Below are 16949 nucleotides of genomic sequence, written 5' to 3'. Positions count from 1 at the left end.
TTTTATTTTGGCGTGGCGTGTGACGTCATATACCCGCGCCGCTCCCGCGTTGTGATTCAACTGGAGAAAGGTTTGTTTTGAAGTGTTTACACTTATAAAGCGATTGATTAAAGTTTCTTTTTTTTTTCATTTAGTGGTAAATAAAGTACCTGCTGTTGACAATATTATTTTAACCCTTTATGCAACGTAGTACTCTTTTACTCACAGTAATGAGGACTATTGTTTGAATAAAGAAAGGATAACCTTTTTGTCCCAGAGAGGGAATTTGTCTTGTGCAAAAAAAGTGAGCAGACAATAAAGTAAATGAAACAAACAAAACAATAAAGAAACAACATGCCTAAACATTACAGAGATGTGTGTAATAAGTGTTTTAATGAAGGTTTAATTTATTAAATAGCATAATGTCTTTCCAAAAATGGAGAAATGGAGTACTAGTTTTAATTAGCTCATTTATGGCTATTGTTTCTTGCTCGGACTTACCTGATTTCTTTTTGTTAATTACTCTCATTTAAAGAAACTGTTGTAGCAAGTGTTGAAGAGAAGTTTTTTGTTTCTGTTCATTGTTTTGTTCATTTTAAACAGGATAAAGTGTCCAAACACAGAGAAAAACTCCTGCTGAAGCGACTGATCTCCACACTGTTATAAAGATGGCGTTTATTAAAGTGGAGACTGAAGACCTAAAGATTGAAGAAACGTTCACAGTCAAACAGGAAGATCTGCAGGAACAAACAGGTTGGTTTTCATTCTCAAAGACCAACTCAGTCATTTGATCCTCATTCAGATTTTTTTTAATAATAAGAATACTAAATTAAATCCATCATGCAGCCCTGAGTGTGCTGCCTAGTTCTCCTAAATGCACATAAACACTCAGGAGCTATGTTTCCATCCAAAAAGGCAAATGAACTTTATGCACAAAACTGGATTATCGCATAAAAGACGTGCAAATAAAGCAGCGTTTATATCAAATATCAACAGTAAAAATGGAATTTGCTGCGATAAGAGAAGCTGCCTCAATCTTTTCTTCATCATAAAGCGGTGGCGTTTGAAGGTGTCAGATGCGGAGCACAGATGCTCTTGATTCTGGAGGTCATTAATAATATAATGACACTAATACTTAAACGGTAAGGTGTTTTAGAATGACCAAAACAACAGTTCAAATGGTTCTACAGTGTGCTCAGCCTGCTGATTTGTCCATTTACACACATTTTTATCGTCACATGATCTCTAATAACAAAATCACATGACCTTTTTTTAAAGTGCATACTGAAATTTGTTCGGTAAAAGTGTTTCCATCATGATTTATGCGCATCTTTTCTTATCTAATAAAAAGTTTATCCTACTCAGTTATGTGCATAAGTTTTTTATGTGCATTTTCAAAATTTATACGCAGCATGATGTTTCCATCAACCGTTTTTTATGCGCATATGCAAAATAGGTGGATGGAAACAGCCATTGAAAGACAGGAATGAGTTTCTTTCGTCACTTGTTCTCATGTCTTTTGTCATTATTTTATGTATTATAAGTATTATTATGTATTAGTAAAGTTATTGCTTTACTTGTTCTCCTACTGTTTGTAAAGTGTCCTTGAGCACTGGCGCTTTATAAAATAAATAAAAACAATAAATTAAAAAAGTTTGACTGAGCTGACTATTTGACCTACAGTATTCTTATAGAAGATATCTGCTATTACAGTGATAGTGTTGGCTTAGTACTTTCCATTTGCATATGTCATATTGATCACAATACCCATTTTTCATCAACTTCTTCTACTAGTTCTCACAGATAGTATTTGAGTTAGAATTACATCATTATTATAATAACTAATTACCAGGGCTATTGCGTTTAAACAGGGTTTCAGCTGGGTCTTAAAATGTCTTAAATTCCAAAATTAAAAAATTAGATAGGCCTTAAACAGTCTTAAATTTACTGAAATATTGTGTTGTAGGTCATAAATCTTATTTTAAACAAGTCCTCATTTTACTTTGTTTATGTTTTGCTACCCAATCTGGCCAAAGCCCATACAATCACCAACAATCCATCTCAATAAAACTTTCAACTTATTATTTAAAAAGGTCATTTTAACTCTATTTATCATAATGGTTTAATTATTTTCCTCACAATAACATTTGTTTAAACATGCTTTATGTATTTACTGCTGAGGACATCGACCTGGACAGATTGTTGTGCATCGGTTCAGTTTATTATAGTTGTTAACTTTTAAATGTTCATTTTTTATATATATATTTTTTTTATAGAAAGTTTATTTAGGAAAAAAGTGTGTAGATATAAGTAAAGCTATTTATAATCTTTTGCTAAGAAATATCTATAATATAATTTTTTTAAAATTCATTTATTATTGTATTATTAAATGTATTAAATTATATTATTTTTTAGGAGCAAATAAAAATCTTTTCCATCTCTGCCATATGAAAAATTCCTTGGCCTTTAGCCCTTTATTACTCTAAAATCTCATTCCTAATGGTCTTATAATGTCTTTAAAAGTCTTACATTTAACTTGGTGAAACCTGCAGAAACCCTGGTTTAAAGTATGTCAAAAAACATGGAGGCCCCAATTTTAAACATGCTGAATGAAATGGTCACTAAAATAATTAATTGTAATAAAACATTGTACATTATTCTAAACTATATGATGATGCTGTGGGACGACATGAAGCAAAATGAACAAACTATAGTGGAACAATAACGTTTAGCATTGCACTGACTACAACTGGCCAACAAACTAGTCTAAAAATGACTTTTGCTACTTAAGAAATGGATTACAGCATGCTGATGATATGCAAACATTTGAGTGTAAAGTTTGTCAGTATTGACCATATTCTTCACGTACCAGCAGGCGGCACCATTGGAATGTTTTTGCTTGAGACTTTGTTAAAGAGCCCATATTATACATGAAATAAGGTCATATTTAGGTTGTAAGGGTCTCCAACAACAGTCTAATATGCATGCAAGGTCAAAAAACACTTTGATGGTCTTATAATCTGCATTTATTTTTACCTAATTATCCCAGCGACTCCCATATGAATCGTTCAGCGATTCATTTGTTCCCAAACCCCTCCTCAGCGCGAAGCTAATCTGCGCTGATTGGACCGATGACAGCCTGCTGCGATTGGTCGACACGGACAAGGCTTCAGTGTGAGACAGAGTGAAATGCCCAGCTGCTAATCTACAATATAAAAGTAGTCACAGTGCATACATGCTTCATAGTGGATTTTGGCTGCCAGTGGGTGAATGTAAACAGACGATGGACTAGAAAATACTGACGACTAACTATTTTATTGAGCAAAAAGTCCAAGAACTGGCGAGGAGGTCACAGTCTTCTTGCTCTTTTCACACACACACACACACACAGGGCCTGCGCGTCCATAGAGGACTGGCTGAATAGAGAGGGCGCGGCGCTCAGTTATATCCGCGAATACCCGTGCGTTACACACACGAGGAGACACACACACAGAGGGCCAGCGCGTCCACAGAGGAGCGGCTGAATAGAGAGGGCGCGGCGCGGCGCTTAGTTATATCCGCGAATACCCGTGCGTTACACACACGAGGAGACACAGACACACACACACACACAGGGCCGGCGCGTCCATAGAGGAGCGGCGCTCAGTTATATCCGCGAATACCCGTGCGTTACACACACGAGGAGACACAGACACACACACACACACAGGGCCGGCGCGTCCATAGAGGAGCGGCGCTCAGTTATATCCGCGAATACCCGTGCGTTACACACACGAGGAGACACAGACACACACACACACACAGGGCCGGCGCGTCCATAGAGGAGCGGCGCTCAGTTATATCCGCGAATACCCGTGCGTTACACACACGAGGAGACACAGACACACACACACACAGGGCCGGCGCGTCCATAGAGGAGCGGCACTTAGTTATATTCGCGAATACCCCTGCGTTACACACACGAGGAGACACAGACACACACACACACACACACACACAGGGCCGGCGCGTCCATAGAGGAGCGGCGCTCAGTTATATCCGCGAATACTCGTGCGTTACACACACGAGGAGACAATAATATTGAGCTGAAATATTTTGAAACTTGTCCGTTGCATGTGTGTAAACAGCTGACGATCCGTAATCAAAGCGGCACGCGTCGCGTTTTCAACGTGGCTTTACACGCGATATGGGAATATAAAGAGTTAACCTGATACAGCACACGCGGTTACAAGTAACAAAACACAACTAAATACATCATTTGCAAGATAGAGTAAACGAGGCAATAATTTTAATCGCACGTACTTACACTGGTGAAATGGGGGTAGAAACTGATCCATGATGCTCTGATCCATGTTCAGACAGTCTTCACTGATCCTTCCTTTAACAAACTGAAGAAGTCTTCTTTGAAAGCATAGTTTCCAGAAGCACTCAGAACTGCTCAAGGCTGGGCTATAATGCTGAGGTTTCATCTTTGATTAGACTGTCCATAATATCCATCTGCACAGCGTGACTTCATTCGACCGGTGTCTGTGTGTGTCTCTGTGTGTGTGTGAGACTTTTTTTTCTGTTAGTGGGCGGGGCCGCAGGTTTCAAATCTCCCGGGTTTGCGCGCCCAACTACTTGTGTTTCGTAGCTGCGTCATCGCGAAACACCTAATGACTCTTTATCAAGACGACTCGTTTGAAGCACTATGAGTCGACTCTTTTACAGATGAATCAACAGTTTTAAACACTGTACACTTACAGATTTAAGCCTTAGCTGGATATTTCACTTCACTTAGAGCTGTGTTACACACTACATGGAAGGGCATTTTCAAAAACCCATAATATGGGCTCTTTAAAGAATGAATTTTTAGATCCTAAAAACAGTGTTATGCTGCTTAGGCATGGGAAAATGCTTAGGCATTTTTAAGGTATACTACAGTTTAAAAAAAGTCGAGGTTTTAAAACTGCCAAAATGTTCTGCTATACCATTCCTACGGTATGTGTAATTTTTTGCATTTTGTTTGAAGTTTTTCAGGACAACAGTATCTTCAGCAGAAAAGATATCCAAAGATGCCGTTTTAAATCGTAAAGTATTCTGTGTTTGTGAAACAAATGAAGACAGCAGTAATGATATATTTGATGCACATGATGCAGAAATGATGTTCAATGATGCATTTGAAATATTTAACCTGACATGTTTACTGCTCCAAAATATTTTAAAAGTTTCTTAAAAGAAAAAATATTGTGTTCAAAGGGGGAAAAGTTTTAGTTTTTAGTTTTTAGTTTTTTTTTTTTGTAATCAGTGAAAGCGTAATATTTTTATTTAAGGTTTTCATACCATCAGAATCTTATACTGGTTTTTGCCTAATGCTGCTTGATGTTGCAAAGTCATTCAATCATTAATTTTCTTTTCGGCTTAGTCCCTTTATTAATCTGGGGTCGCCACAGCGGAATGAATTGCCAATTTATCCAGCATATGTTTTATGCAACGTATGCCCTTCCAGCTGCAACCCGTCACTGGTAATCATCCATACACACTCATTCACACTCATACACTACGGACAATTTAGCTTTACCCCATTCTTCTGTACCGCATGCCTTTGGACTGTGCGGAAAAACTGGAGCACCCGGAGGAAACCCATGCGAACGCGGGGAGAACATGCAAACTCCCCACAGACATGCCAGCTGACCCAGCCGAGGCTCGAACCAGTGACCTTCTTGCTGTGAGGCAAAAGTACTATCTAATGCGCCACCACATCGCCTGTTGCAAAGTCATATTTTCTAATTTTGTTTTTCTTGGTATGTATAGTCATGAACCCACTTGTTTGTAGAACAAGTAGCCGTTTATTATTCCTGGTCATTTCTCCAATAGGCAAATGAAGTTCTAAAACACTAGCTTATGAGATCAGGGCCCCATTTCAGGAAGGAGATTAAGTGAAAACTCAGAGTACTTTATCCCTGAAATGAGAGAAACGTTGGGTTTTCCGTTTCAAAATGGCAGGTTTGTCAAACTTGAGAAGCAGGGTAAGTCGAGCTTGTTTCTGAAAGAGAGGTAACTTTATATTTTATTTCACGCTTAGTCATACATTTCTAGCCACCTATTTTTATGTGCATTTTGGATAGGCTATGAGCAAAAAAAAAATCGGTTGATGGAAACGTCATGATGCACATAACTTTTGAAATATAGGCATAAAAAACATGCGAATAACTAAGTAGGATAAACTTTTTCGATAAGAAAAGATAAACTTACGTAAACTACACTCCTGTTCACCAGTTACCGACCGCTCCTGCACTTTATTCGGAAATTTATTCCCGCGCCGCATGAAATCTGGTCGGGTCCCAAGACAATGCACAGGTACAGCCACGAGAATGCAGACCTATATCCAGAAGTAACTTTAACAGACGAGAGGAAAAGTCACGTCACCGGGTTAAATGGGCCACAGTGAGATAGAGAGAAATGGAGTTCACTTTCATTCCCTCAATCGCAGAGAAATAGATGCTTCTGCTGTAAGTGTGAAATTGTGCATAGTTTCGGCGTTTTTAAGTAGTTGGCGCCTGGAGTGTTGTAAATACCCGCGCTTGCCTCCCTCGCGACAGAGCGCATATGAGATAAATGACGTCAGTACATAATAACTGGTTATGATTATTACTGAACCGATACTGAATTGTCCGCGTCTGCATCGTGGTGCACCGAAGAAACAATTAATTTTGACACTCCTAGATTTCACGCCAAACCTTCAGTGTGGAGGGAGACAGCCTGCGCTCCAGCTATCCTGATGTAGAAAACACTACACTAATCTGGCAAGTCCGGGGGTTTTCTCAGAGAGAATTCCCACACAACCAATAGACTCCACTGCAGAACATGCCTAATAGGGTGCTCTAGTCCTGAGTGACTGTGTTGACCTGATAGGTCACCTAGACAGAGCGCGGTGGACTTAGAAACAATCCAAGGAGGTTCCAGAGCACTACACGGGTGCCAGATGGGTGCCGGTTCCAGAAAAATGGAAGTGTTTTTCCGGGGAATTTATCAGGGAGGGCCATCATGAGAAGTGTGAGTCCGGTTGGGCCAGAGAGGTGCAATGAGCGAGACCCGCTCCTCATCTCCCCGACCTTGCACAGTATCTGTGCGAGCAGGCTCACTGGGAAAAAGATGCGTATTGCCTAACCCACAGGGAGGGCAGCCAGCGAAGGGCTGCTCGGGAGAAACAGCAGGATGACCTGGGCTTCTCTAAAGCATGCCCATAACAACTGGAACGTACCAGGGTGGAATCTCTGTTCTCCTGGAAACATACCGGTCCTGAGAGTATGTAAGCTGGGGATAAGAACGGCGTGCAGCTTTTTAGTCGCAAGACTCTGAAGGAGCGGATAGCGAACGAACTAAGACATGTTGCGGGTGCGCACACCACCCAAACAGTTGATGTACGTTATCGCAGCCATGCTGTTCGTCCTAATGAACATGTGTTTCCCCCTTCTGCTTCGGTAGGGACCGGCGAAGAGCGAGAAACAATGCCAACAGCTCCGGGCAGTTGAAATGCCAATGCAACCGGCGTCCAGTTTACGAACCTGCATGCTCGATACACACCGGTGACATACACCTGGTGCTTCTCTGTGCGCCATGCCCATCTGGAGACCCAATCGCGAAGCCAGCGCTGAAATGGTCTCATATGAACAATTCAGAGGCGTGATAGCAGCTAAAAATGTTATATGCCCGAGGAGCCTTAATTTAATCGGACAGGGCAGCGCCAGCCCAGCGCGCTAAAAGCGAACCATGATGCAGATCGAGTCCAGCTCCAACCCGAGATGAGAGAAGCTCTGCCCGGGGGGGAGCCCGCTTGTACTCGGTTGACCCAAAACCCGAACAGGCTGAGGTGCCAGAGCACCAGGTCCATGTGCATAATCGATCAGTTCAGAGAGCTAAAAAAAATAACAGTCAATGAATAATCAAAAATGCAGATGCACGTGCGCCAAAGAGGCACAGGGTGTTTCTTCGACGCATGGAAACATGGTGAGCACTAATGGAAGGACTGTTACTACCATGCTCTGCCCTCCGTCGCAGTATAAGGAGGGAGAGAGTGAGACATGGAGTGAGCGTCCTTCAGGTCTATAGCTGCAACCAATCCCATGGACAGACGTACGGGGCGATGCGTTTCTGCATGAGCATCTCGATCGGCATCCTGAACAGATGACAGATCAAACCGCGCAGATAGGATTGGTATAACCCACTGCTCTCTGGATACGATGAAGGGAGGTGTAAACCCACTCTTCATCTCGGCTGGAAGACTGGCTTGATTGTATCCTCCGCCAGGATGGATAATCTTACGCGAGACAGGGGGTGGCATAGCGAATAATTGCTTAAATACACACCCGTAAACTCGGGAGGCCAACAGCGAATTGAAACACATAGCTGAGTCTCACTGCCCACGTGAGCTACCATAACGAGCTGAGCAGCGCTTACCAGGCTGACATAGTCCAAATGAGCAGCATCTCTGGAACAATCGCTGACGTACCCACGGAGGAAGAGGTGAAAATAAGAGATTGACTCTTACCTTCCTCCCAGGATCCCGCGGAGTGGCTGGAGGTGTGAGAAAGAAGCTCATCCTCTGGCGCCCTCAAGGCTGTGGCGAAATACACCAAAGCTGAGATCTGTAAGACCGTGCGTCCCCGTGCTGGCAGCAATTGGGATTCCACACCCAGAGGGAGGAAAAGCCGCTCTTTTCAGATTGCTACATACATTCACGGGGGAGCCCCGGCCTCCACTGAGGAAAGAACGGTTCTCCTCCTCTCCAAGCGGCCCACCTCAGGTTCGCTTCGCGGTCCGATTACTAGACTTAACGGCAACCTGTGATGGGAGCATCAACTCACTGCGGGAGCAAGGCGCGTTCACTTAGCCAGTGGAATGGACTGTGACGGTGGAGCATTTTGGAGTCGCAAGAAGAGCACACTCGGCGAGGAATGGCCAGCGAGGGTAGGTCTGATGGGGAGAGCAGTTTTCCGAGCCCACCAAGAGATGAGGTCATGAGAGCATAGTCGATTCCTGTGCGAAGCTTATGCATAAGCCTGGGGAAGAACCGCCCCCGTGAAAGCAGAAGCAGCATGGCTTGCAGTGTTGTGGGCTCTGGCCATGAGAGACCAATTATAATTATTACCAGTTATTATAGTTAACGAAAATAAACGAGAAAACGAAAACTATAATGTAAAATAATTGTCGTTAACTGAAATAAAAATGAAAACGAGAGTTTAAAAAAAAAAAAGAACTAACTGAAAATGTATTGTGTACATACAAAACTAACAAACTAATTAAAATTATAGCAAAAACCTCCTTCATTTTTGTAATTTGTGAATGTATTTAATACATTATCTTACTGTAAGCCGTTTAGAAGTAAATAGAATTTGCGCTGCAGGTGTTTGACCCATACGGCACCTCAGAGTTTGTAGTCCCGCTGCCATTGGCCAGATTGAGCCGGTTCTCCTCCAGTCATCCTCGCTGTTGCTCCCGCGACAAAAACGAGTGGACATGACAGCAGCACGGTGACAGCATTAAATACAGACACTTTAATTATTACTTTAACACATTTGTGCCCAATAATGAGTTTTATTTCTGTATCACAATCGCGAACGAATCTTTTTAACCGGATCTTCTAAGTGAACCGGTTAAACTAGTTCACCAAATCGAACTGAATCATTTGAAACAATTCGCATCTCCAGTAAGCACTTATTCACAAACTACTTACTTTTTAACAAGCCTAATACCCCCCTCTGACTCTAAATAATCCAATATATACTCTCATTCAGTTATTAGAACAGTAACGTTACATTGAGAAGCGGTGAACCGACAATACTGCGCATGCGAGATTCAGTGAACCGAACACAAACAGTATTTGACAGCCTGCCGTGACTGAACTAAACGTGAACAACTGCAGCACGGGTAAACCGAGGGCTTAAATTAGAGGATCTGGTGAAAAACGTAAGTTTATTTCATAACAAACAATCGTAATGGAATTTAAATAAGTGAATCCTGCTTTAGTTGGGTTGCAAAAATTTACTGTAAGACATTTTTCAGATCATGGTGATTTTTTTTAACTGACTGAAGTTTCTATTGCTGACTACATAATGTTGAGTCCTAACATCCGCTTTAAAAATCTGAACTTCCCATCACCAGGCCCGGATTAATAATTCAGAGGCCCCTGGGCACAATGTCTTGTAGGCCCCCTACTTAGCCACACCCCTATAGTTGAATTAAAAAATAAGATTAATATAATATTTGGTAAATAAAATAATCTATATAACGTATTGCCCACATTTTTTAAATAAATGATATACAGTACATATATTTCTAGTCTACAAAGATTTAACTTATTTTTAAAGCACATTTTGAAAAAAAAAATACAAATACAACTAGGGCAAATTGATGGATTTTAATATATTTGTTCAAGTTCACTGAAGCAGTACTAAAAATTTATATTTAAGGGTATTTTTAATGTATAACATCTACAAACTTATAATGCACATTTGGATTTGGATAACACCTCCCCAATCCAGTTCTAGGAATCTGAGTCCTCCATAATACACACACTTATTAATGATTCCTACTTGTCTTCCTCGTGATGAAGAGTAGGCAAAATCTAAGTGCGGGTCTGGGCCCATAAGGCCCATTGGTTAATCCAGCCCTGCCCATCACTACTGTGTGTCTATTCTCAGAAGCAGCCTTGCACACATATTGTACTTAAGGCTGCTATCTTGTGGGCTGTTTTATTTAAATTTAAGGATGGGTAGATGGTTGTGGTAGATTATAGTGTTCATGTGTTCTCTGAATACATGTTTCAAAAAATGCAAGGCTGAGTTTATATTACACAATATTTATTCTATTGATTTCGAAACTTGCACCTAACAAATATCCTTATTTAGAAAAAAACAAAAGCTAATACTGAAACTAATAAAAACTAAACTAAAACTAAATCATTTCAAAATATAGAAACTAATAAAAACTAGTAAATCTGCCTCTAAAACTAATTAAAACTAACAGAATTTGAAAACAAAAAGTCAAAACGAAATAGAAACTAAAACTAATGAAAAATCCAAAACTATTATAACCTTGTGTGACAAACGGATAACCCACCCGCCTTAGACGGGAGGTCTCAGCTTACCCCTCCAGGTGGTGACGCCCACCACCTGAGAAACGATTCGTACCCACTGGCTGCCTCGCCATCAAGGGAGGTGAAGGCAGAAGCACATGTGGACCGGGTGGAGAAAAAAACACCCTCTAGAAGGGGAGGGTGGGCTGGAAGATCCTACATCAGCCTGCACGTTACACCCTCTAGTTGGTCCGGAAGTGAGACTGAGGGACAAGCCATCTCCAGCCGCACTGCAAAAACAGCCCAGGAAGCGCAGCCATTATGTCCGATTTGAGAACCGCAATGCACCCCGAAGGATGGAAGCGAGCCCGGTCTGTCATCTAAGAATAACAGCTCGCCCTCCGATGTCGTAATGGACCTTTGATCTCCGGTGTCATCAAGCGGACGCACGGGCATCCTGGGGGATGAACTGCACAACCATCCGAAGCTTGGATTGGGCTCGCTGTGGAGGAGTGGGGGGTCCACGCTTTCACAGGGAGCAACAGGGGTAGCTGAAGCTGTGCAACAGCCACGCCGTCACAGTGAGAGCATGAGCTGTCCGCGGGCACCGCATCAACATGCTGGACCCCCAGACCTGTCATGTGATACCCGTGCCCATCATCTGGAGATAGGAACCACCACATGCAGAAATGCACAGTCAGAATAGCGTCTTGAAAAATACGTGTTGAATGACTGTGTGGCTCTCTTAGGGAATCTGCCTCTTAAAATGGAAACTCTTTTGTGCACACCAGCTCAGGGGACAGGAAATCCCAGATCGTCCGCCACTGTCGAGTCTTCCCCTGCACTGGTGAGTAAACTTGAAATCAGGTTGGCAGATTTCGTGTCTTCAGTCTCATGATTGGGCAGCAGACTGATATAGCATTGATTAGCTCATCAGGATCAGCTGTGGAGCCAAGCTCCGCCAATTCAAATGGCATTTGATTGGCCCGTTTTCTTATCTTCAGAAGTGATAGGTCGTCTGACGAACTCCCATAGTCTGGTTTCCAGACGCATGTTGAAGTTTCTTTATGAAGGGGAACAAAAACTTTTGCTTCTTACTGACGGAGCGGAGGGGTCAAGGGAAATGAGAGGGAAATGGCGAACGTGGAGGTGTGGATGTGAAGGTTGAGGGTGTCGACGAACCCAGCCGGTGAGTAGCAGCCTCGGGTGCCTAACAGGAAACTCTGACACTGTCGACTGCGGGATAAAGGCTTTCGGCAGCTGACTCTATGCCAGCAAGATAAATCAGTAAGTTGATTTTGTTTAGAACACACTGCACTAAAGTCTTTGGTGATGCACTCGTTCACAGACGTCACGAACACTCCAGTACGAGATGGCAGTCTTTGCTCTGTTGCTTCGATACATACTTTTGCTTTTTGTTTCTCACAACCAGTCGTTAAGTTTACACTGCTCGTCTCGACACGGTTTCTCTACTCATTTCCCCGCACTGCAACAGTCAATTTCTCTTTCCTCCGCACACCACATAATGCTGCCCTCTTCAACTCTCCTCCTCTCAGCCAGTTTACTTTTCGCTGTCCCATGGGTGGAGACCAAATTAACAATGTTGATTATCGTCACAGAAAACAACAACAATCATAAATGCATGATTATATGCTGTCATGGCTTTGCAATCAAAAAATTTTTGTTATAATAGAGACCAATGGAGAAAAAAAAACAGCCATGAATATAACGAAAAGGGAGTAAATTTGCCCAGTGTAATGTTTTTTTTTTTTTTTTTTTTTTTAAAGCATTTTCCTAGAATATGTCAAAATAAGATGTTCCCAAATATCAGTCCGTTTGCTGAAACAGAGAGAAAGTTTTGGCCAAATTAAGCCTCAAAATCACCCCGGAATGGATGAAAATGACCCAACAACACACAATGGGAAAGGTGCACATTCCAACCTTTATGCAGATGCTGTACAGGTATGTCTCATGTCTGCGAAGCAAATATTCAGCTGTTTGTTCAACTGTTACCCCAGAACTTTTTTTTCTGATGTGTTTACCAGTGAGGCACAGAATAAACAAGTATTCCCTGTCTGCTTTACAAAATTTAGAAAAAACATTTTGTTGTAATTATGAATAAATACGACTAAAAATAGGCCATTTACAGCTTTCAAATCTGTGTCCTATCATTATGTAAGAAACTTTGAAAACTGGACTGACACTGTTTCTATTCACTATAACTTCTATGTTAAGCAGCTGTGACACTATTTATCTAGTGCTTTTACAATGTAAATTAAGATGAATTGAATTGAATCTGCTTAAATGTGTACACGTAAATGGACCAAACAAAATATTATCTGATTTTTTACATTTAATGTGCATCAAAATTACAGTGTGTGTAGCCAACGTTTCCAGTGTCTTTTCAGTTTTCAGCTTTTGATGAATTTTTGAGACTTTGTGAAAACTAACGTTTTTTTTTTTATTTATTTCAGACCTAATTGAAGAGAATAAGGGGAGTAAAGAGGAGGAACATCATGTCAAAATTGAGGAAAAAACTCATTCACAGACTGATGGTATTTTGAAAAGGAGAGGCAAGAATCGTTTCACGTGCACCTGCACTCAGTGTGGAAAGAGTTTTGGAAAAAAAGGCTATCTTAAGATTCACATGATGATCCACACTGGAGAGAAACCATTCACATGCACTCAGTGTGGGAAGAGTTTCAGCCAATCATCATCCCTTAATGGCCACATGAGGATCCACACTGGAGAGAAACCATTCACATGCACTCAGTGTGGGAAGAGTTTCAGCCATTCATCATCCCTTAAAGACCACATGAGGATTCACACAGGAGAGAAACCATTCACATGCACTCAGTGTGGGAAGAGTTTCAGCCTTTCATCATCCCTTAATCACCACATGAGGATCCACACTGGAGAGAAACCATTCACATGCACTCAGTGTGGGAAAAGTTTCAGCCATTCATCATCCCATTATCACCACATGAGGATCCACACTGGAGAGAAACCATTCATATGCACTCAGTGTGGGAAGAGTTTCAGCCAATCATCATCCCTTAATAAACACATGAGGATCCACACTGGAGAGAAACCATTCATATGCACTCAGTGTGGGAAGAGTTTCAGCCAATCATCAAACTTTAATCTACACATGAAGATCCACACTGGAAAGAAACCATTCACTTGCATTTGAGCCGCGGTCACACTGGACTTTTCTCCCCATAGATCATAGATCAAAACATGACCTCTCTGGACAGAAATGTAAAATATGGACCCAATCGCTCACTTTTTTAATGTCTAATCATCTTGTTTAATCCCGCTCCTTTTTGCAGCACCGTACAACAGAATTTTGCATGCTCAAACTCTAGTGTGACCGCAGCTTTGGTGTGGGATGAGTTTCAGCTACTCATCAGACCTTAATAAACACATGAAGATCCACACTGGAGAGAAACCATTCACATGGACTCAGTGTGGAAAGAGTTTCAACCGATCAGCAAACCTTAATGAACACATGAAGATCCACACTGGTGTGAAAGAGTACATGTGCTTGAGTGTGAGAAGACTTTTATTACAGCTCCAAAATTTAAACAGCACCATGCGATTCACAGTGGAGAACACACCGGACATCAGACAAGGTGGAGCTCCAGGATGGTTAGTTTGCAATGTACCAGGGCCTCAGTTTAGAAAGCTCATTCAATTGTCCTGTGTTGCATGTTTTATTAGTGAGTTTCTTTACTTTTAGGTTCAAGATTCTTTCTAGTTTACTACATTTACTTTTTTGAGTAGAATACAAACTTGATGAATATTTTATGATTTAGGCAGAGCGACAGGTATTAAGTTTTACAATATTAATACACTGTGATGATCCCTAGACTCCAGATTGGAGTGTGTGGTAAATCCTGATTGGATGCCTGCATTACTCAATGGGTATATAAAAGTTATTGTGCTAGCTACCCTGTAGCTGTGGCTACTCAGGAGTCCTCATGTCAAGACCTGCCATCTTATTGACTCTTTAACCTTATGGTTTTGTTTTGCATTACTTTGCATTGTTTTGCAGTATCATGTAGTTAAAGTGTTGTTGTGATTTATATCCTAAGTTCTTAATCTTCATTATTACCTCTAGACTATGTTGGTTGCTTTGATTGATTGTTCTATAAGTTACACTTTATAATAAATGATTTGCATTCAGGCTATTTTGAAAGCTCATCTCTCTTTTATGGTGCGACACGAACAAGTGGGTCATAACACTTTGCAAAATGTGTCCGGTTGTGATAAATGTTCTGATAAAGAGGTGCTGTTTCTTTCCCTGCCATGTCACACTCAGCAGCAAACTGTCCCACTGCATACTGAAGGTCCATGTCCTATGAAGCCAAACGGACAACGTTATCTGCAAATAATAGAGACAGTCCTAGCTTGCACCTAAAATTCTGTCAGTAAAACCTATATTTCTGAGATCAGCCTCAAAAATAACTTATTTACAAAATGAAATAAATAAATAGATGGATAATCACTGTAGTGGTGGAAGGGGAAGTAGGATGGCTTGTTCAACCATAAACCAAGATGGAGCTCTCTCAAGAGGGATGGACCAGTGCACGAGGTGTCTCAGACTGAAGGCGCATTAATGAAATAAATGCTCAGGAAGCCCTGACCCTTTTTTTATCAACTGGCTGTTGCAATGTACTCTTATGCAACCTAGGCTGCTTACTGTTCCAAAGAAATTAATTGACTAAATTATCAAACTGATTTAAATATTGTAAAGAAATATTTACAGGGATATACTGAAGTAGAGAAGTAACTTTAGGAAGGCAATTCATTTTGAGTATGATAGTTTGTTATTTTGAGTACCTCAGAGCAGTGGTTCTCAATTCTGGTGTTTGTGCAAAATGATTTGACAACCGTCCCAAATTAATTTTAGCTTATATTTCTCGATCTTAGAATCACACCTCAGAAACCACAAAAGCAGAGATTTGGCTTATCTTTAACTGCTTAAGATCAATTTGCACCAGATCAGCAAAATACAACATTTGTTTGAGTTTCCTTCGCCGACTGGCCTCGACAAAACACGGCGTTCCTGATTGGTTGGTGACTCCGCTTCAGTGACGTCCTTGGGATTCACTCGCTTGTGAGTGGAAGTTGTCCTGGGATACCGGGGTGACAGACTCTGCTGAGAGTCGGTTTGCAGACGTTTTTTACAGTTTCTGCGGTTCCTAAACTTTAATAGGTTGCATGGAAGGTTCTTTGCTGCCCGATTGCATGGCAGTGCAGTGTCCAAGTGCAAGGCGAGAGAGGGCAGAGAGCAGCAGCGAACTAATGCAAAAAGCAAAGTTTTTTACTGTTGCAGTAGGTTTTTAAGTGATCTGGTTCGGTCCGTCTCTACGGCCGTGTCTTCCAATGAGCAGTTGCCATGGAGGGCAGGCCCACGCCCTGTATCATTATGCTCAGGGTAAGTCATTAACAGACTGCTTGGTAATTTTATATGTATTAAAATATCTTGAAAATTCGTTACTATCTTACATCAAATGTTACAAGACAAATAATGTTTCTGATACTAGTTTTTCATTTACACCAATGTATTGCAAATATCACTAGCTTTTGTTTAGCACCAGACATCATACATTTCAGACACATGCAGAAGGATTCATCTGCTATAAGGGTTAAAACCATTGATTAACTTGGTTGCAATAAACACATGTAGTATTCAAAGAAAGCCACTGCCAAGGAGGGACACATTTGGTGTTCTCCTTAGGTCTCTGGAATTTTTTTGAAGTAGCACACAACTCTTAAATTCACTAATCCAATTTTTGTTAATTCACAAATTGTCTTTTGATTTTATGAGTTGTATTTTGTAAATGAATATTTTGTTATGGTAGTATGGGGTTTTGGTCGAATGGAATTGGGAGGCTAATAGTACCAG

The 16949-nt window shown here is 41.2% G+C and overlaps 1 protein-coding gene and 1 pseudogene across 2 annotated transcripts; one reads left to right on the top strand and one right to left on the bottom strand.

Moving 5' to 3' along the window:
• The window catches only part of LOC130222399 (zinc finger protein 721-like), a 306699-nt pseudogene that overhangs the window by 237127 nt on the left and 52623 nt on the right, over positions 1 to 16949 (bottom strand).
• On the top strand, positions 39 to 15224 carry LOC130222378 (gastrula zinc finger protein XlCGF49.1-like). 2 transcript variants are annotated; one of them, XM_056454975.1, is made up of 3 exons: positions 39 to 70; positions 583 to 732; positions 13510 to 15224. In XM_056454975.1, exons 2-3 carry the CDS (start codon positions 648 to 650, stop codon positions 14226 to 14228), a joined length of 804 nt encoding a protein of 267 aa, XP_056310950.1. In that variant the 5' UTR covers positions 39 to 70; positions 583 to 647; the 3' UTR covers positions 14229 to 15224. The 2 variants fall into 2 exon arrangements, 1 of the variants encoding a protein (XP_056310950.1); XR_008836433.1 differs by lacking the exon at positions 39 to 70 and adding an exon at positions 12823 to 12997 and having other exon boundaries at positions 657 to 732; positions 13510 to 13590.

The sequence above is a fragment of the Danio aesculapii genome, chromosome 4 (genome assembly GCF_903798145.1).
Source record: "Danio aesculapii chromosome 4, fDanAes4.1, whole genome shotgun sequence".
NCBI lineage: Eukaryota > Metazoa > Chordata > Actinopteri > Cypriniformes > Danionidae > Danio > Danio aesculapii.
Note: the sequence above shows the minus strand (reverse complement) of the source record. Positions and strands in the feature narration are given on the sequence as shown.

Coding starts and splice junctions, on each gene's coding strand:
- LOC130222378 (XM_056454975.1), top strand. CDS start 648: ATGGCGTTTATTAAAGTGGAGACTGAAGACCTAAAGATTGAAGAAACG. Junction 733..13,509: donor AGATCTGCAGGAACAAACAG/GTTGGTTTTCAT, acceptor TATTTATTTCAG/ACCTAATTGAAGAGAATAAG.